Source organism: Sarcophilus harrisii, chromosome 2 (assembly GCF_902635505.1).
Source record: "Sarcophilus harrisii chromosome 2, mSarHar1.11, whole genome shotgun sequence".
NCBI lineage: Eukaryota > Metazoa > Chordata > Mammalia > Dasyuromorphia > Dasyuridae > Sarcophilus > Sarcophilus harrisii.
This window is the reverse complement of record NC_045427.1, coordinates 83723832-83744393: the sequence shown is the minus strand read 5'-3', so window position 1 is coordinate 83744393 and position 20562 is coordinate 83723832. Positions and strand designations below refer to the sequence as shown.

Below are 20562 nucleotides of genomic sequence, written 5' to 3'. Positions count from 1 at the left end.
CAGAAAGTGGGGCTTCTTTTGGGTTCCTGCCTATTACTACAATAGCAAGGGAGAGTTGAAGTAGGCAGCCCAGGAAAAGGGCAGTGAGGTCATACTGTATTCCTTCTCAAATGAAAGCAAATTTTTAATTAGTGTCAACCACATGAATAGAAAAAAAAAAAAAAAGGCATTAACAAGGTTGACAATGCCAATCTGCTCCACTGTATCAGCAATTGGGCCGGTAACTTTCTTTAAAGCTGCCAAATCCTCATCGGAGGATTATTGTAAGGGAAACTGGTATAGAAAACTATTTCAGCCTTTTAATTTCGGTACAATTTGGTATTAAATTCACAGGATGACTAGGGCCAACTCCAAGAGTTTCCATTTGTTCCTACGCACAATACCAGAGATGGACATACATAAATGTCCATACTATCTTCAACTCCTAGGAGCCATTTTCTTCAGTTCTGTCCCTCAAAATACCCCATGGAAACTAGGATGCTGTGGTGAACTCATAACCTGACTATACCCAATGGCCCTCTACATACAACTAGGGTACAAAAAAGGTTATTCTGACACTGAGAACCAGTTCTCTGTCCACTTAAGAGGCACTACTGCTATTAAAAGCATTCATTAAAATTTGTTCACAAAAAGTAGACAAAGGGAAGAGTGTCAATTATGCTGTTGGTAGGGTTCTGGTCTCTACCCTGAATGAATATTCCAAGATACCGAGAGGGGGGAGGATAAGAGAAGGGAGTAAAGAAAAGATAAATGATACATGAAACACTCTGGGAGAATCTTGGTAGTTACTAAAGAAGGTAGTCTTGAAAACTTAACTGAATTTCCCCTCATCTCACATAAATGGTCCCGTATTCATATTCTTCCAATAAAAAAAATATAACTACCAACACTTTTGTTTTTGGTTTTAGGGTAAATTTTTATTAATATCATTTGGCTTTCACATAATTTTCACTTTTAAAAAATTTTTATTTTAAACTTAAAATACAAAAGAAAAAACAGAAAAAGAAAAAATTGCCATGTGCACAACAGAATGAGGATTCAAAATAAAACTATACATTATCTTCATGTGGTCTCTTCTCTTGTAGATTTTTTGTTCTCTATTGTGTACTTTATTCTTTTTTTCCACCTTATTTCCCCAAATAAGACTACAAGAGTACCTACTATCTTGCTTTACTATTATTTAGGATCCTTTTAGGAAGGGTAGCTTTTCTCCTCACCATTTCCCTCCCTCTTTATCCCATTCCATTTAATCTACATTCTCTCCCTTCCCTATTCTCTTACTCTCTTAAGTTAGATGTTTATATCCTTCTAAATATGTGTTGTTCCCTCTTTAATTCATTCTTGATGAGAGTAAATAGGAGAGTAATCCTCCTCTGCCATTTAATTCCTCTGTGCTTTCTACAGTTTTGCTTTTTTAGAACCCATGCCTGGGTAACTTTTTACAATTATCCCTTGCATTCACTTCTGTTCCGACTTTTCCCCTCCCTCCTTCCATCCCCTCCCCCAGATGGCAAGCAGTCCTATACATGTTAAATATGTCACAGTGTATCCTAGATACAATATAGGTGTGCAGAACCGAACAGTTCTCTTGTTGCACAGGGAGAATTGGATTCAGAAGCTAGAAATAACCCGGGAAGAAAAAAAAATGCATTTTACATTCATTTCCCAGTGTTCTTTCTTTGGTTTTCTTAACTGTTTCTTAGTTTCTTAACTGAAACTGAGTTAGATCTTCTTTGTCGAAGAAATCCACTTCCATCAGAATACATCCTCATACAGTATCGTTGTTGAGGTATATAATGATCTCCTGGTTCTGCTCATTTCACTCAGCATCAGTTCATATAAGGGCAGACTAAGTCTGTGGTTCCTAATGAACACACAGAGGGATTATATCATTGAGGTTTAGGTAGATTATTTCACAGGAGAGATATAATCTCAGGGATTGATGACAAAATTGGGCTGATTGGATACAGTAATTTTCAAAGCAAGGAGATGAATATAGGGATTCAAACAGGGCCTAGTTAAGATAAGTAAACACCTAATCAAAAGGTTTACTTAAAGTAAGATAATCATTTCAGAGCGCCTCCACACTTGCCTCAGGGAACAGCTCAATTTTCAGACTGCAATGCAGGCTCTATCAAGACCTAGCTACCAAGGACCCCATCACCCATGGGTCCCAATTCTAGGCATTCTCTTCCTCAAGATTTTGGATCTCCTTTTCTAGTTGGTTGACTTTTTTCCCATAAACTTGTGTAACTGTGCCAGGGCCTTGCGCTTTCTCACGATTTCAAGCTTAAACGCCCTTAATCTCAGGAGGCGGGGAAGATCCCAGTTACCGAAATTTCCAGCTTCATGGGAGTTCTCGCCCCAGAACCGAGCGCTCCCCGCTCCTGCAAGTGCCCCCTACTCTTCTGCTGCTGCACTCGCCAGAGGTGCCGGTTCCTTCTCACTCAGGGCACGGCCGGGCCTGGCACCCTTACAAGTTCTTTCAGTTTTCCCCACCTCAGACTCGCCACACAGCCCGGGCGGTGAAAATTCCCAAACCGAGGCTGCGGCGGGCCCCCGCCCAGCTAGCCCCGGGCCCACCACTTGCTGTTTCAGGGGAACCAGCCTGGAGACAGTTACCCTTCAGAGCCTGCTCTTTCTTTAGAGCTCCTCTAGTGTCCCAGGGAGTCCACTTTACATCTCTCAAGTCTTTTTTAAAATTTAAAAAAATTAAAAAAAAATTTTTTTTTCCATTTGCTTTTTTTTTTTTTTTTAACATTTAACAAATGTTAACACTTTTTTTTTTTTTTTAACATTTAACAAATTTTATCATTTTCCAAATCCTCTCCCTCCTCAGTCCTTCCCCGTTCGCTGATCAGGAAATTACGAACACGTGTGTACATAACGCGCACATAACATATTACACACACTACACGTACCTCTTCCATAAGCGTTACTCCTTTCTGGCTGCTACTGCCTCTGGGAGGCAAGCACTGCCCTTCATTCCCAGATTATTCTAGATTATCTGAGGGCAGAGTGTTTTTTTTTTTTTTTTTTTTTTTTTGCTAACACAGAGTGTTACGTAAAGATCTGAGTTCAAGTTCCTGCCCCTCCCCCTGCCTCCGTTTCCTCAGTGGGACGTTTGTATTAGCCGACGCCCGAGGCTCAGAGAGGGGTCGAGGGACTCGCCCAAGGTCATTCCACGCTCCCGTCAGGGTCGCTCTCGGGCTTCTCTTCACCCGCGGAAATGCGTGGCTGCGGCTGACTCAGAAGCAGGCCCGTGACGCGGCGCCCCCCAAGTTTACAAAACGACTCTGGCTGGGAAGGGGAGACAGACGGGAAGTTTCCCGCTCGGTGACCCTCGCAGGAGGGCAATCCCGGCTTCCCCAGCGTTTGGAGGCCGTTTGGCCCCAGCAGCCACTTCGAAAGAGCCAGCCCCTTCCGACTATACCATCTCCATGCCCCTGGGGGAGAGGGAGCCCAAAAAGAGTTCTGCGACGATCCCAGACACACAACAGGAGCTGGCGGAGTCCCCTAAAGAAATAGGCCTTCGTCCCCGGGCCCTAGTCTCCACCGCATTCGTCCCTAGGCTCGCCTCTTCTTCCTCCCCACTACCCCCCCTCCGGGTACGAGCCATTGGTCTCGCCCGCGCCGGCTCCCGTTTAGTCACGTGCTCCTCCTGTCCTCTGCGAACCTGCGGGAGTGAGTTACCGGGGGACGGAGACATGGCAGCTCTACTGAGACCGGCTCGCTGGCTGCTCCGGGAGGGGGCCAGGTTCGCCCCGCTTTTCCCGCTCCCCCTGCGCCACCTCACGGGCAGGGCGGGCCTCCCGCGAGCTGCCGCCGCCAGCCTCGCCAGCCCTAGACCTACCCTTGCGAGGTGAGTGCGGAGGGAGGTCGTTCTCTCCGGCTGGGTTTCTGTTATCTCCCACCCGGGGGCTCCGCGGCTCGAGCTGAGGGCGAGGCGCGCGCGTCTGCGGCGTCAGCCCCCGGCACTCGGCGCCGGCGATTCTGCTCGCGTCCTTTCCCGGCGAGGGCCTCTGCGCCGCCTGGAAGGTCAAATCTCCACATGGTTTCCCTCCGGCGCCGCGTGGCCACGCCCCCTCCCCGCGCTCGCTTCCCTTCGCTTTTCCGCAGCGCTGCTCCCGGAGGTCTTGTCCTGCCTGCACCCTCTGGGGCGGGGGAGGGGAGACTCCCGAAGGCCCCGGGTGCGGGCCTTGTTTGGGCTTTATGGGAGAACCCAAAAGCCGGGCCGGTGGGGGTTCCTCTCGGGGTCGCAGCGCCGGGCGCGGAACCACGTGCTTGCGCGCGGACGCTGCGGAGCTTCCGGGACAGCGCGCTGTCTCTTTAAACGTTCCAGGAAACTCTCCGCACGTGGGTAGCGTCGTGGGCGCTCGGCGCTCCGGACCGGCCCGGTCTCGGACAGCTGGGACCTCTCGGGACCGCCTCAAAGCCCGAGGGCTCCGAGAACGTACAGATTCCCCGACTGGGCCCAAGTCCCAAGAGCCGGTGTAGTGGCGGGTGTAGCCCGACTCCAGATCCAGCATCCTCTGTAACAGCGGCCGTAGTAATAAGTCGCCTGCAGTTATTAGCCGGCGCTTTGTAAATGCCTCAGGCTAGGGCCCATTTATAAAGGCCCGCCGTGATAGGTCAAGCATCGTGCCGCTACTGAGTTCTGGGGTGGCCGAGATCCGGGCGGGGTCTCTGCTGCCTTAGAGGTCACACTCTACACGCAGGCCTAAGTCCCAACAAGCTAGTTATAGGATGAATGGGAAAAAGTCACAAGAGACAAGGCGACTAGAATTAAAACAGCAAAAAAGAGGAAGAAATAAAGAAATCCTGTTCTAAGAATATAAAGTGCAGTTAAATTTACTGAGCGATCTGATCTGCATGGGCATAGATACATATTTGTTTATAATTACATTTTTAGTCTTTAAACAAGTTCTTATGTTTTACATGTTTCTCCTATCTCTATGGGGGGATATTTTATGTACTTCTCTAAACTTGTTCCTACATTCTTAATAATTTGATTTTTTCCCCTGGTAAACTCATGCAATTGTAAGGGAAGGAAAAGAATAGATATTTGATTAGCATCTCCACTGTACAGATTAATTCAAAATTAAAAGTGCTACTCCATTAATGGTCAGAACTTGAGCTAATGTGATTTCTTTCCAGCCAGGTGCTTTAAAAGATGTCAAAATTTATTTTAATTTCATTAAATATTTCCCAACTACATGTAAAAAGTTGACACATTTTTGAAAATTTTGAGTTACAAATGCTCTCCCTGCTCCCTTCTTGAGAAGGCAAACAATTTGATTTCAGTTATACATATGAGGACATGAACTTATTTCCACATTGCAAAAGAACATAAAAGAATAGAAATAAAAATTTAAAAGTAAATAAAATTTAAAAGTATGCATCAATCCCCATTCAGAGTTGATCAGTTTTCTCGAGGTGGGTAGCAATTTTCATAGTGGGTCCTTTGGAACTGCCTTGATCAGAGTAGCTAAGTCTTTCACATAAAAATACTATGTCCGTGATTTGGTTCTGCTTATTTCACTTTGCATGAGTTCATATAAGTTTTTCAGATTTTTCTGAAACTCATTATTGCATAATAGTATTCTAGTATAATCATATACCATAACTTGTTTAACCATTACTCAATTAATGGCATCTCTTCACTTTTCAATTTTTCGCCACCATCGAGTGCTTTTTACAAAAGAATAGATCTCTTTCCGTTCTTAAGATGATAAGGTTGTAGGACAGATAAGCATTTATTAAGTGTATACTGTATGCCAGAATAATGTAAAACTCTGGGGATAAACATACAAGTAAGCAAGACAGTCCATTCCCTCAAGGTGCTTACCTTCTAATGGGAGAAGACTACCTATAGAAAAATGTTGAAAGAAGGAGCAGTGGAGTAAGGCAGTTGCATCATGGTAGATGGAATTGACCTGGCCGGCCAGTTTTCTGGGACTTGCACCAAGCAATGTTTGAGTCTGGCTTCTTAGAGGAAAAATCCAAAGTTTGTTGGGTAGATGGATAGAATGCAAGCAGCAAGGTATAGAGATAGAAATCGATGTAATGATAGAGATAATCCTCCCATATTACATATGAAGAACTGAGAATAGAAAGATGAGTGAGGTCACTTGTCCAAAAACGTATACTGGTCGTTTCTTTATTCATCTCCAGGTTCTCTTAGTCCAAAATGTCGTGCTCATTTCATTGAACCACACTCTGTATGCTTCTGTGGTGGTAGATAGTCTTATAATTACAGCTACAGGAAAGGCTGAAGACATTCTGCATCGCTATGTTAAGCCCCTGGAAATAAGAGAAGAGTTAGTTCTAATTTATAAAAAATCAAGCCATTCTCCAATTGAAAAATGGTCAAAGGATATGAACAGACAATTCTCAGATGAAGAAATTGAAACTATTTCTAGTCATATGAAAAGATGCTCCAAGTCATTATTAATCAGAGAAATGCAAATTAAGACAACTCTTAAGATACCACTACACACCTGTCAGATTGGCTAAGATGACAGGAAAAAATAATGATGATTGTTGGAGGGGATGTGGGAAAACTGGGACATTGATGCATTGTTGGTGGAGTTGTGAACAAATCCAACCATTCTGGAGAGTAGTTTGGAACTATGCTCAAAAAGTTATCAAACTGTGCATACCCTTTGATCCAGCAGTGTTACTACTGGGATTATATCCCAAAGAGATTATAAAGAAGGGAAAGGGACCTGTATGTGCACGAATGTTTGTGGCAGCCCTTTTTGTAGTGGCTAAAAACTGGAAACTGAATGGATGTCCATCAGTTGGAGAATGGCTGAATAAATTGTCATTTCTTACAGAACAGTAATATTCCATAATATATTATGGAATATTACTGTTCTGTAAGAAATGACCAACAGGATGATTTCAGAAAGGCTGATGCTGAGTGAAATGAGCAGGACCAAGAGATCGTTATATACTTCAACAACAATACTATATGATGACCAGTTCTGATGGACTTGGCCATTCTCAGCAACGAGATCAACCAAATCATTTCCAATGGAACAAGTAATGAACTGAACCAACTATGCCCAGAGAAAGAACTTTGGGAGATAACTAAAAACCATTACATTGAATTCCCAATCCCTATATTTATGCACACCTGCATTTTTGATTTCCTTCACAAGCTAATTGTACAATATTTCAGAGTCTGATTCTTTTTGTACAGCAAAATAACGTTTTGGTCATGTATACTTATTGTGTATCTAATTTATATTTTAATGTATTTAACATCTACTGGTCATCCTGCCATCTAGGGGAGGGGGTGGGGGGTAAGAGGTGAAAAATTGGAACAAGAAGTTTGGCAATTGTTAACGCTGTAAAGTTATCCATGCATATAACCTGTAAATAAAAGGCTATTAAATTAAAAAAAAAAAAAAAGAAAGAAAGAAAGAAAGAAAAAAGAGAGAGAAGAGTTAGTTGTCCCCAAGCCAGAAGTGGAGCTGCTCTGTAGTAGGATCTGCCCCATCTATAAAGATCTTGTCTCAATGTTAAGAAACATGAGGTAGAGGACTTAGCCAGGGATTTCATAGGTATAGGAACCTCCCAGATGTGGAAATTCATTTTACCAATACAAATAGGTCCTTCTCTGCCACTTAGTTGTCTACAACAGAGGTGTCAAAACACAAATGTAATTGGGAAATATTTAACAAAATGAATAATATACAGTTAAATAGATAACATTACATTTTAAAAGACGTGGGCATGACTCACTGATCTACGCAATGGTATCAATCTCAAAATAGGTTCCTCCTAGCCCCATATTGATTTAGAAATCCACACAATAATAATCTGTGCTTTATTGTATTTTTATTTATTTTGTTAAACATTTCCCACTTCCATTTTTAATCTGATTCTGGCTGTTCTGGGAAATGACTCTCTAGTGTAGTATACTATAATAATAGTAATAAACAATTTGCTTGGAGTGCGAGAGGTAGAACTACATCCCAGGCCATCTTGCTTTCGGAAGAAAATTCAGTAGTGTCATTGGAGTGACAACTCTGGCAACTACTACTGAGTTGGAAAGGTTTTTCATGGCCCCACATCAAGGCAGGAAGTGTGGGGGAGCTCAGCACTAGAAGGTCCCTAGGCAGTTGATAGGTTTGGGGTCATTCTTTAAACTCTGTTCTGTTTTCAATCTCTACTATAACTGCATATTCTAAGTCATAGAACATTAGAAGTATTCGCACATACTAATAGGTATTACTATGTATTACTAATATGTACTACAGCATTCAGCATGACTAACATGCCCTGAAGGTTTGAATTTTTCAGCTCAGTTTTCTAAATAACTAGTGAGCAATAATCAGTGCCAGAGGAATAGCAATGTTAAACTGCTGATGATGACTCTCAAGGTGAGTGCTTTTCCAGTTCTATCTTTAGATTCACATCTTCATTTGCCTATTGGGCTTCTCAAACCGATCTCCTTCATTCATCTTAACCTCAACATGGCTAAAATTGAACTCATTCTTTTCCTCTTCAACACCCCCTCTTCCCTTTTCCAATCTTCTTGTTATAATAGAGTACCATTAATTCTCCACTTAGCCAGGTTTGAAATCTAGTTGTCATTCATAACTCCTTATTCTCTCACCCCACATATCTAATTGGTATATATCTCCTCTGACATAGTCACTACCCTGATGCAAGTCTCTTATCACCTCACATGTAGGACTATCACTATAGCTTTCTAGAATTTATATTTCATCTGTGTTTAATGGAGACATTAGACCTGTTTCAAAAATCCTTTCCTTAGCCCAGTCCATCCACCACTCAGCTACCAAAGTGATCTTCCTAATTTGCTGGTCTGAACATTTTACCCCTTTAGTGGCTCTAAAACCAAATATAAAATCATCTACTTGTCCCTTTAGAATTTGGCCATTTTTCTTTCTTTCCAGTCTTGTTATACCTGCCACATATTCTGTTGTATGACACTGGTCTTCTTAATGTTTCCTGCTCCAAATAATCTGTCACCTGTCATTGGCTGGGAGCTCTTCCTGTCTCCTGGCTTCCTTTAAATTCCTGCTCAAATCTTCTCATCCCACTTCATACTAGTGCACTTTACCTCTTGATTATCTTCAATTTATTCTTTTTCTGTCATTTCCCTTTGGTTTTCCACATTAGGCTGTTAGCTCTTTGAGAGCAGTGGTTGAGTTGTTTTTGCTTTCCTTTGTATCCCCAGTTCTTAGCACTGTGCCTGGCACATAGTAGGAACTTAATAAATTCTTGTTACTAAATTTTGCTATTAGCTTGTACAGAGAATAAATGTCTAAAAATTAGAAATAAGCTTTTCAGTATTGACTTTTCTAATATGTTTTTGCCCTTTAGAAAGTTCATTTGACACTAATAGAAGATCAATGAACCAATAATACAGATTTTGACTATAATTTCTTTCTTTTTCTTCTTTCTTTTCTTCCTTTCTTCCTTTTCTTTTTCTTTTCCTTTTCCTTTTCCTTGTTCTTTTTCTTTTTTTTTCTTTTCTTTTTTGCTGAGGCAGTTGGGTTTAAGTGACTTGCCCAGGGTCACACAGCTAGGAAGTGTTAAAGTGTCTGCAATCAGATTTGAACTCGTGTCCTAACTTCAGGGCTGGTGCTCCACTATATAATTTCTTGTGAAAGTAATAGTTGCTTTAGTAACATTTATAAATGGCTATAATGAAGGATTTAAAAAAATGTGCTACTTAGTTTCTGCAGTCCATTTTCATATTTTAGAAGATAACAGTTGACAACGTGATTCAATCTTATCTAGCTTTAATGAATGAAAAGTGCTTGATTTATTATCTGAACCACATTTTAATTCCAAAGTATGTCCTCAGACTTCAAAGCCTGAGTCAGTCACAAATTTTGTTGAAAGGGTACTCAAGGTCCAGTCCTTATTTGGACAAAGCTGCCCAACAAGTTGTCATCGAGATTGTACTTATAAATCTAAGGATTGTAAGACAACTTTTCTTCTGTAGAATCGGCAGCTTCTGCTGGAAAACAACTCTGGTTCCTCACTGCTTCTCTTTCTTCTTTTTGGCCCAGAGACTTCAGTGATAATTGGTGAGGATCTCTTTCCTGTACCTGTTTCAGAGTCCTGGTTTCCTTCCTAATGTTTTTTGGGTGCCCGAACAGCACTTGAGTGTCCTGCTATTCACTCTTCTGTTTGACATGCTCATCTCCTTTTCTGGTCATGCATGTTCTTGAGAGAAGAGAATCATCTTCAAATAGTACTGGACAATTTGGTAGGGACTGAATACAGCAGGATGATCTCTGCCAGGCTGTGAGGACACTGTTGAGGTTAGATAGTTTTGATAACTTAGATAGAAGGAGAAATAAGATTTGCCTTTTACTTGAATAGGAAGTTTAAAATGACTCCAAAGAAATCAGCCAGAGTGAATAGGACAGTAGTGCCCTCTGCAGAAACAAGTTTTAATAAGGGTGTAGGTATTGAGAGAGATGATAGGCTATGTTTGGTCATATTGAATTTGAGACATCTTCAGGACATTTAATTATAGAAATGTCTGAAGTGTGATTGAGCCAGGAAGGCACTGAAGCTGGAATTAAGTTATTTAAGAATAGAAACTGGGGAAATAGATGGCCAGGGGACTCATTTTGGAGTATTAGAAGGGAGAATGTGAAAGCCAGGGATTCAAAGCTGAAGCACTTAACATTTTGATGCCCAACTCTGGAAGACGTAGGGACTGAACGACTAAAGTTTACATTGAAGGCAAAGAGCAAATCTGGGAGGAAAAGTTAGGAAGGACAAATTGTAAATCAGTGAGAGAATTTCAGATCTTGGATCTTGTAGGTTTGGAGTGGTGATTTCTGGTGAAGTTAAGAGTATGTTGTGGTCTAAGGTGTGATTACTAGGCAAGTACTAGAAAATAGGAGCTGGGTAAAGCAAGGTTAGAGATTAAATAGACACTGTTGAGAAAAAGAAAAGAGGAAAAACTACTTTTAGGGGTAGTTCTATATGACAGAAATTGGGGCAGCAGGAGGTTCGTTTTTCCTAACTATAGTGTTTAGGCAGGAGTTTCCATATGAGTAGGATTTCACTTTAAGAAATTTACATTGAAAACAAGGGAAATAATCTGGAGAACTAGTAGTACATAGTACTACTACACACATATATGTATCTACTACATAGTACTAGGAAAAAGTTTAAATTAGGATTCTAAATCTTGTTGCCTCAGTGGGGTCTGGCTTATAGAGACTTTTGTTACCTGTTAATACAGTATAGTATAGTACTGTAAATCCATGTTTGTACAGTAACAGTTTGAGTTTGTACAGTAACAAATTTAAAAATACAATTCAATAGCATGATTCTTTGTTAGAAGATATAAGGAGAAAGAAGTGAATTTCTAGTATGCTAAAAGGAAATTTAGACAGATGAAACTTATTTTTAATAGCTCTAGGACAATTAAGGGCAATATTAAAGATGAAAAGTCCTTTCTTATCCAAGATCTATCTTAAGTCACCCAACATGCTGGGGTCTTGTATGAATAGATTGCTTGGTTTCCTGAATATATTACTAGATTGGTCTACTTAACTTTTATTATCATTACTCTTTCTGATATCCCTTATGCTGCTCTTGTGCCATTACAGTTGGATTTAAAGGCACTCCAATTCAAAAGAGCGTTGCTGAGAAAGTAATTAAGTGCTAACTGAAATTGGGAAGGAAGTGAATACAGGGAGGAATTAGGATGTTACCACAAGACTCCAGGTGGGATAAGTGAGATAGGTTTGGGGTATGTAGTGTTGAGGGACCTTTGGAAATGTGAGGTGGAATTCTGGATCAGGAGAGGATAACAAAATCCATAGCCTCCTATTTCATATAACCATAGTTGATTGACCAGTCAGTCCCTTCTCTTTTCTTCTCAGGATTATATTTTCTTCTCAGTGGTTATAGAGGGAGATGGGAAGCGGAATTTCTCCCTTCTTGGGTCATTGAAAAGCTTGAGCAGGGCAAGATCTTCTGAAGCTTTCCTCTTCTCATTTCTTTTAAGCCTTTTTCCCTAAAATTAGAGATAAAATGCAAATGCTTGAAGTAACAGTTGTGTGCGAGTGGCTTTGTACATTCTCTCCTTAAAAACCCCAGTTGGGTGTCATGCAGCCTTTGCTTGAAGACCTTCAGTTAGGGAGAAACCCATTGCCTTTAAAGAAGATCAACGCATCTCTAATTGTTAGGATAAGTCTTCCCGTACTTGTAAATTTTTCCTTAGTATTTTTTGTTTTTCTATGTTCATTTCTGATTATATCCACCCCTGATCTGTTATGTAGGGAGTTATCTTAAAGAATAGATTTAAAAAGCTTTTCAGCAAAACTTCCAGACATCTGCAAGAGTCTGACAATGTGTAGAGAGTGTTGCTGCCCTTGTACATTCCCAGTGCCTTTTTCTTCAAAGAAGGGCAGGAGGCTCATTTTCTTTTTTTTCCTTTGAGTCCTGTCCTGGTCATTCGGATAACATCATTCAGTTTGTGGCATTTCCCTTACCTCTTGTTAGATTTATTTGTTTATTTATTTTTGACTTTATGCTATACCTCTCTGCAACTTCTCATTGTTCCTAGTTCTGCCATCTAATTTCAAACAAAACAAGTGTAAGCCCTTTGCCTTGTGACTGGTCCTGGAGTGACAGTTTTTTCTTTTTTCTTTTTCTTCTTTCTTTCTTTTTTTTTTTTTTTTTTTTTACACTATTTTTTTAGTAGCTTCTATTTTTTAGGCTAAACCTTCCCAGTTACTTCAGCTCATCCTTGTCTGTCTTAGTTTGGAGGTAGCACTCATCAGCTTGTCAACAGTTTTTCTTTAGATATCGATAATATCTAAATCCTCTGCCTTTTTCAAAGTATTGTTTTAAGTTATAGATAATAACTTGGTTATTTGAGGTAGAAGATTCCCTGTGGTCTAAGTGAACTTCTTTGGCTTCCATGGTACATCATTGACTCTTCACGCTCACAATAAAATAGATCTTTTTCAGACAAACTGCTTTGTTAGTAGGCCCCAGACCATATTGCTTCATATTTCATCTTATCTACCCACACTACCTTGCCATCACTCATCCCTCTTATGTCACTTGTTTATTATACCTTCTCTTATTCTGAGAAAGCCTATTCCTTTAAAATATCCTTGTAGTCCTTAATACTTCTGTGAAGTCAGGGAATATTATCCATTATTTTCATTGTTATATATGAGGAAAGAGAATCAAGAATATGTTAGCTGGTTGAAACCTGTCTAATCTTAAACACACACACACACACACACACACACACACACACACACACACACACATGGCCTTCGAGAGCTCAAGCTTAATAGAATTGGTCTTTTTGATGTAAATTTTAATGGACTCATTTTTTTCCCTTTAAAGTTATTAATAAGTATTTTATCACCAAAATTATATCACCAGCTTTTTCAATCTTTCTCTTTTTTGACCTTTTTAAGTCTCAAGACAATGAATTATTATTTATTATTTTTTGGCCTTCCTCTAGCAGTACTTTTTGGTTTGGGATACTTCTCTGGGTACCATAATGAATAAGTTGAGGACCCCACATGATTTATCATCGCTTTGGCTAGATGTTGACCTAGTTGTGGTACTTTAAAAGAAAGCCTATTGAAATGCAGCTTTACAAAGATATTTAACCCCGAGTGTTTGCTCAGGAATTAACATGCCTTCCTTTTACTTTAAGGAGCTGTATTTCTTGACACACTTTGGATTCTGTTTATGCCACAGTTAAAAGTTGCCTATTTTAAAAATAAGATTATCTCCATTATACTACTCTCTGAGAGGTGAAAAGTTGCTGCTATCAGATATTAGGATTCAAACTCTGCTCTCATTCCTTAAGATAAGATATTTTGTTTTAATTGCTTTTGGAACAATCCTTAATTTGCAATGGTAAAGTTGAATAAACAAGTTTACCAATACCAATGTTTTTTCCATTGTACCAATTTTACCTAACTTTTTTTTTAGTCAGAGGCATTACTTTATTCAGCTTGTTGGAGATAAATATTTAATGATTTGACCTTTTGCCTTTTTGGATATTTGAAAATATCAATTTGCCACATACTTGTACAAGTAAAGATCTTTTAAATTTGTCAAAAAAATTTTTCGTTTATTTCCCCATTACATTAAAAAGTTTAAATATTCATTTAAAAATTTAAAAAAATTTAAAATTCTCTCCCATCCCTTCTCTACCCCTTCAGAAAGTAAGCAGTATTGCTACTGAATATGAAAATATTTCCATATTAGCCAAGTTGCAAAATAAGATGCCCATTATGCACAAACAAAAATAAAATGAAAAAAAATATGCTTCAGACTGTATTCAAGGATCATCAGTCTTTCTTTGAATATAGATAGCATATTTCATCATGGGTTCCTTAGAATTGTCCCAAACAGAAGAGCTAAGTCTTTTCATGTTAATCACCATTATTATTATTATTAATAGTGATCTGATTTTGCTCAGTTCATTTTATATGTGTTCATATAAGTCTTCCCAAGCTTCCCAAGAAGTAGTATTGCTGAGTCAAAGGGTATATGCAGTTTTTTTAGCTTTTTGAACACAGTTCTTAATTGTTTTCCAGAATAGTTTCACCAATTCATTATTCCACCAATAATGCATCAGTAAACTTGTTGAAAGTGGCATAGAAGGCATAGTTAGTACTTTAGTGAATAGTACATTAGGCCTGGTGTCTGGAGGATCTGAGTTCAAATGTGGCCTGACCCCACTTGACACTATTAGTGTGATCTTGATTGCCTTCCGCCCCTCCCCCCCCCTTCCCCCAAAGGACATAGAAGTAGACGGGCAACTTCTTTGAGGGCAAGAAGTCTTTACTTGTTTTGTCTTTAGATTCCCTTCTCCTATGTAACACGCGCATAACAGATGCCTCATAATTGTTGAATTTAACCTGTTAAGAGAAATGGTAAGGGTGCAGATGCTTTAAAAGCTTGTGTCAAAGTGGACCATCTTTGCAAATGTTGTTAAAGTCTTCATGCAAATTTTAAAGCTTATGAATTTTTCCCCCTTGAAAGTGGCATTGGAGAAGTTGACATGAGATTCTATGTGGGCTATGTAAAAAGCATTCACATTTATACAATGCTTAAGGGTAGTCCAGTAGGTAACAAACATTATCCTCCTCTTTCCCAGTTGGGAAAGACTGAGTGATTTGCACACATCTGAGATTAATCAGCTCTCATCTACTGACTACTTAGCTTCTTACTGTATTTGCCCTCTGGCAAAAGATGACTTAAAGAGTCCAGTTTCTGTCCCCAAGGAATTTATTTAGTAGTAGATATGTTGAGTTCTTAGTCACACTAATGCCAAATAGAATATGCAGGAACAAATGTGGTGCTTGGAGGTCTCCAAGAGATTTGGAGATTAGGAAATACAGGAAAGCTTTAGGGAAGAATTGGTTTTCTAAAAGGTTAAGTGCTATGTCTGTGTATTTGAGGGTATGTGATTGGAGGAATGGGTAAACTTTAGTACTGGCTATGGTGTGGGCAGGTTGATAGAAACAGGAGAGTACCAGAAGACTTCAAGGAAGATGAATAGTTCATAGTATCTATTAAGGGAAATAAATGAGATGAGGCTGAAGAAGATTGGAGCCAGGTTGTGGAAGGCAGAAAGTGCTAAGGCTTTATGATATGGGCAGACATTTAAATTTTTTGAGCTAGGGAAAGATGTTTCAAGTTAGGCATTGAGAAGATTACTCTGGAAGCAACTTGGGGAATTGGTGGAGCAAACCAGTAGTAGTAGTAATAAGGAAGCCAGTTAGGCTGTTTTAATAGGTAAGCTGACAGATGACTGGGGTCTGTCTAATTTAGTGCTGGCAATGAAAATAAAAACGAGGGGGAACAGTTATGGAAAATATTGCATTATGTGAGTTGCCATTACTTGGCAACTGATTAGATATGAAAAGGAAAACATGAAAAACTTGTGGAGGTCAGTAATGGTGGTAAAGGCAGGAGCAGCCCTAGGTTTGAGTTCTTGGTCTGCCCTTCTTGTGCCTTTCCCCACTCTTGGCCCCCAGTGTCTTCTGTGAAAAGAAGTAGCTGAGCTACAAGATAAGAACATTCTATCCTTAGAACTGGAAGAGATCTCAGAGGCTTTCTTCTGAACATCAAATTATACAGACAAGAAGTTGAGGCCTAACAAAGAGTGAATCCAAATTCTGACTCTGAATTCCAAAGCCAGTACTCTTTTAATTGGACCATGCTTGTCTTTTGCATTAAGGGATAGAGGTTAAAGGGAAAACATGGTGAATAAACAAAGGGCAATAATAAAATTACTTAAAAGTAAAATTCCTTTACAAAGTTAGCATTTCAGAAGCCAGAATTTTATTCCTCCACTCCTTTTCCCTCTGACACAGGAGAATAGGGAGGATATAAAAACCCAAGTACTCTTAGCAGTCTGTACATAGAATGTTGCTGTGTTTTTATAAATCATTCTGCCTCTTTAGCTATCATTCTTTCATTCATCTTCATAGCAGCCCAATATTCTACACTATGATGATTGTGAATTATTTTAAAGATCTTATTATATTAGGAAAACTGATTTGAAAGAATTTTGGTTTTCATGGTGTCTCATCTTTACTGATTTTTTTTTGGGGGGGGGGGTTGCTTGAGCAACTGTCTATATTAGGTTCCTATTAGAGGAACACACCTCACACCACAATTGTTCATTACCTAAAACTTGGGAATTAATACAAGTAGATGGGTTTTGACTCACTGAGGAATATGTAGTTTTTCAGACTCATTCAGTAGTTTCATAAATATTAAAAAGCATTCACTTTTGCCCTTTTTTAAAGTTACAAATTAAATATTTTTAGAGATACTTTGGATATCTAAGTAAGTTTTGTAGTTTAAATGCTAATGTAAAACTTGTATTTCTGGTTTGGTTTTTTAAAGATGTTAATTGCTGTTTTTTATTTAACAGAACTCTGATCAGTGAAGCTAACACTTATTCAACTATAGCTCAGAAAAAGAATGATCATCAAGAAGAATCAATTTCTATTTATAAAAAACAGATGAACCAGTTTGATTGGGCATTGGAAAGGCTAGATCATTCTGTTAGAAGAACCGGCCGTATCACTAAAACACTTTTACAGAACATTTATCGTGAAATCTGCAGATCAGGTAATGAGGATTTCTATCCTTTAAGTTAATTTTTGCCATGGGTGGAGTTTTTTTTTTTGGGGGGGGGGGAAGCTTATTGTAATGCATGTATTTTTTTGAATTTTCTTTTCAGATTTTTAAAATATGGTAACCATTTATTAAAAAATATTTTGAAATCTAGTATACATTGGACTTTTTTCCTATTGGGCTAGAATTTGTAATAACATCCTACAAATAATTTTGGAAAATATTAACACCACATACTCATCCTAATTTTCATGATATCAGGTTGTGGTTTTGTTTTTATGTTGCCATTTTCTGTTTACTTGAAATTACATTCTGATTTCCTCAAGTTGCAAAATCAGCTGAAATAAAGTATTATATGTAGCCTTTGTTAATGAAAGATAAATGTTCTAACACATTTATGTTTCAACAAATATTAAGTATGTGCAAGGCACTCTGCTGAGTGCTTCAGTTGATCCTCCTATTAATCCTGGGAAATAGGAGTGATTACTATCTTTATTGTCTCTAAGGCAGACAGAAGTAAGTGACTATCCAGGGTTAATACACTGCTGTTAAGTATCTGAGGCCACATTTGAGCTCCAGTTTTCCTTAATTAAGTCCCATCGACTGTGTTACCTAGCTATCTCCTTATATTGTTTAAAAAAAAAAAAAAAATTGACGAAAATTTTAGTATAATTTTTTAATTTTCAAAACTTATGATTATCTTATATCATCTACATTTCTGAATAAATTCTTTCCTCACCTACCAAAAAATACCTTATTCCAAAGAATTTTTAGGGGGGAGAAGGGGTAGAACAGTTCACCAAAAATAACTAGGGAATACTCAATACTATGCAAAGAATGGGGGAAGAAAATGTTATTTCTTACCTCTCTCTTGAGGCTTTGTCATTTAATACCATGTTTTGCCATCCTGAAAAAAATCAAATGATTTTCTAAGTAGAGAATTTTTAATCTTCACTTAACCCAATATACAAATAAATGTATATATATTTAATGTGTATGTATCCCCCAGTTACATGTTAAAACAACTTTTTAAAATTTGGGCGGAAATTTTTCTTTTCCCCTTTTTTAAGTTTGAATTTCAAAATCTTCCCTCTCCCCCAAAATGATAAGCAGTCAGATAATAGGTTATATATGCAATCCTATAGAACATTACCATACCCTTTGTACTAGAAAAGATTATAAATAAATAAAATAATGAAAAAGTGAAAAATAACATGCTGCTGTATTCAAACAATAACAGTTCTTTCTCTGGAGGTTGATGATATGCTTCATCATTAGTTCCTTGGAATTGTCTTGCATCATTGTATTGATAAAAACAATTAAGTCATTCACAGTTCTGCATTGTACAATATTAGTGTTACTGTGTACTGTGTACTGTGTACAACAACATTCAGGCTCTGCTCACTTCAATTTGCATGAGTTCATGTAGGGTTTTTTTCAGATTTTTGTGAAAACATCCAGTTTGTCATTTCTTATGGCACAATAATCCATCACATCTTATTTAGGCATTTCCCACTTGATGAGCATCATTTTGATTTCCAGTTTTTAGCCACTACAAAAATAGCTTCTATAAATATTTTTGTACAAAGAAGTCCTTTTTCTTTTTCTTTTTTTTTTTTTTTTTTTTTGGATGTCTTTGGAATGTATATGTAGCAGTGGCATTGTTGGATCAAAGCATATGCACAATTTTATAGTCTTGGAGAATAACTCTAAATTGTTCCCCAGAGTGAACGTTGTTATCACTTCATAATTCCATCAACAGTGCATTAATGTCCCAGTTCCCACATTTTCTCTCAACATTTATCATTTTATTTTTCTTGTTCTTGTTCTTTTGGGGGAGCATTTGGGATTGTGTTAGGCAATTGGGGTTAAGTGACTTGTCCTGGGTCACACAGCTAGGGAGTGTTAAGTGTCTGAGACCAGATTTGAACTCGGGTCCTCCTGACTTCAGAGCTGGTGCTCTATCCACTGTGCCACTTAGCTGCCCCCCTTTTTTTGTCATTAGCTAATCTCATGAATGTGGAGTGGTATGTCAGAGTTGTTATAATTGCATTTCTCCAATCAAGAGTAATATAGAGCATTTTTTCATGTGATTATAGATGGTTTTGATTTCTTTGTCTGAAAATTGTCTCTATTTGAGAAATGAGGCCTTTTATAAAAAATGGTTTCAACAAGCATTTATTAAATGCCTACTCTGCAGTTGCAAATGTCTTGTCAAGCAACCTGTTATGTGTATTGGACCTTAGGAGAGAGATGGAGGTGGATAGCTAGGGCTAAGCATCATGGGACCAATGGATGATGAGCAGCTCCCTGCAAAAAAGAGGGTAAAAGAGACACCCAAAATTAGGGAGTAGCACCTGAATGATTGTGTTGAAGAGTAGACTAAGGAGAGGTAGATTGATTTGGTGGAGAACCAGAATGCAAGAAGGTGAGTATTGAGTGCAGAACACAACAGTAACATCTCCAATTTCCAGAGCACTGTATAACATAAGTGCTGGATGACATAATAAATTTATCTGAGTTCTGGAAGAGAGAGTACATAGCAAATAAACTTCTGTGCAGGATAACATCTGTGGTCCATAGCGTTGTTTTGGCTTGAAATTTGTATTTATAAATCTTATACAATATACCCATAGGTGTAGGACTTCTTTTTACAAAGGATATCTACTAAAGGAGAAAGCACAAATGGTAAAAATCTGTTAACTGGGCTTTTTAAAGAAAATTCTTGCTATCTTTTTTCTTGAACAAACGTACTTAAAAGGTGACTTTTGTCTATTAGAAAGCCATGATGTAGTTTAGGGATTAAAGGTAAAGCAATTCCTTAAAACTCTAAACATATATGTCCTGCCTTGTATTTATGTACTCCTTATTACTTGTACTTAATCTCTTCTAAAAAATTGCTTTTTTTCTCCTGGCCTTTACTAGACTTTTATTTACCTTTAAAATTTTTCATTTTGTAGCTTTCTGAACTGTATAGAAACTGGCCACTATAAAATTTTAAGTGAAGACCATGGAAATGTAAAATAATTAGCATTAATGCTTTAAGATTTACAAAGTGCTAATTCTCATAACAGAAACAGAGGCTGAAGGAGATTAATAAATTCACTCAAGTTAGTCTTTTTTATTTACCTTCCTGTACCTCTTCTGACTGTCTGGGGACCAGGATGAAAGGAAAAGAACTTGAAATGCATTGGAAGATTCTAAATTGCTAATCAACTGGGTTTTTTTCTTTTAGTTCTGCTTGTGCAGATTGTAGTATCTCTTCTTAAGAGAAATCTTAAGATTTCTTCAAGATTAGGAAATCTTAAGATTATAAAATCTTCAGAAGTGCAGAAAATGAGATTTTTATTTTATTTTTGAGGTATTTTTAATGGAGGCACAAATTTCAAGGGCCAGTTGAAATGACAATTTTTT

At 38.3% G+C, this 20562-nt stretch overlaps 1 protein-coding gene across 1 annotated transcript in view; it reads left to right on the top strand.

The window, feature by feature from the left end:
- Nucleotides 1-3338: 3338 nt before the first annotated feature.
- Nucleotides 3339-20562, top strand: part of LRPPRC (leucine rich pentatricopeptide repeat containing) — a 106754-nt gene continuing 89530 nt past the window's right edge. Inside the window, exons 1-2 of the mRNA XM_031950416.1 lie at nucleotides 3339-3862; nucleotides 16943-17142. Coding sequence (XP_031806276.1) covers nucleotides 3441-3862; nucleotides 16943-17142 — 622 coding nt within the window. The 5' untranslated portion in view covers nucleotides 3339-3440. The remainder of the gene's footprint in view (nucleotides 3863-16942; nucleotides 17143-20562) is intronic.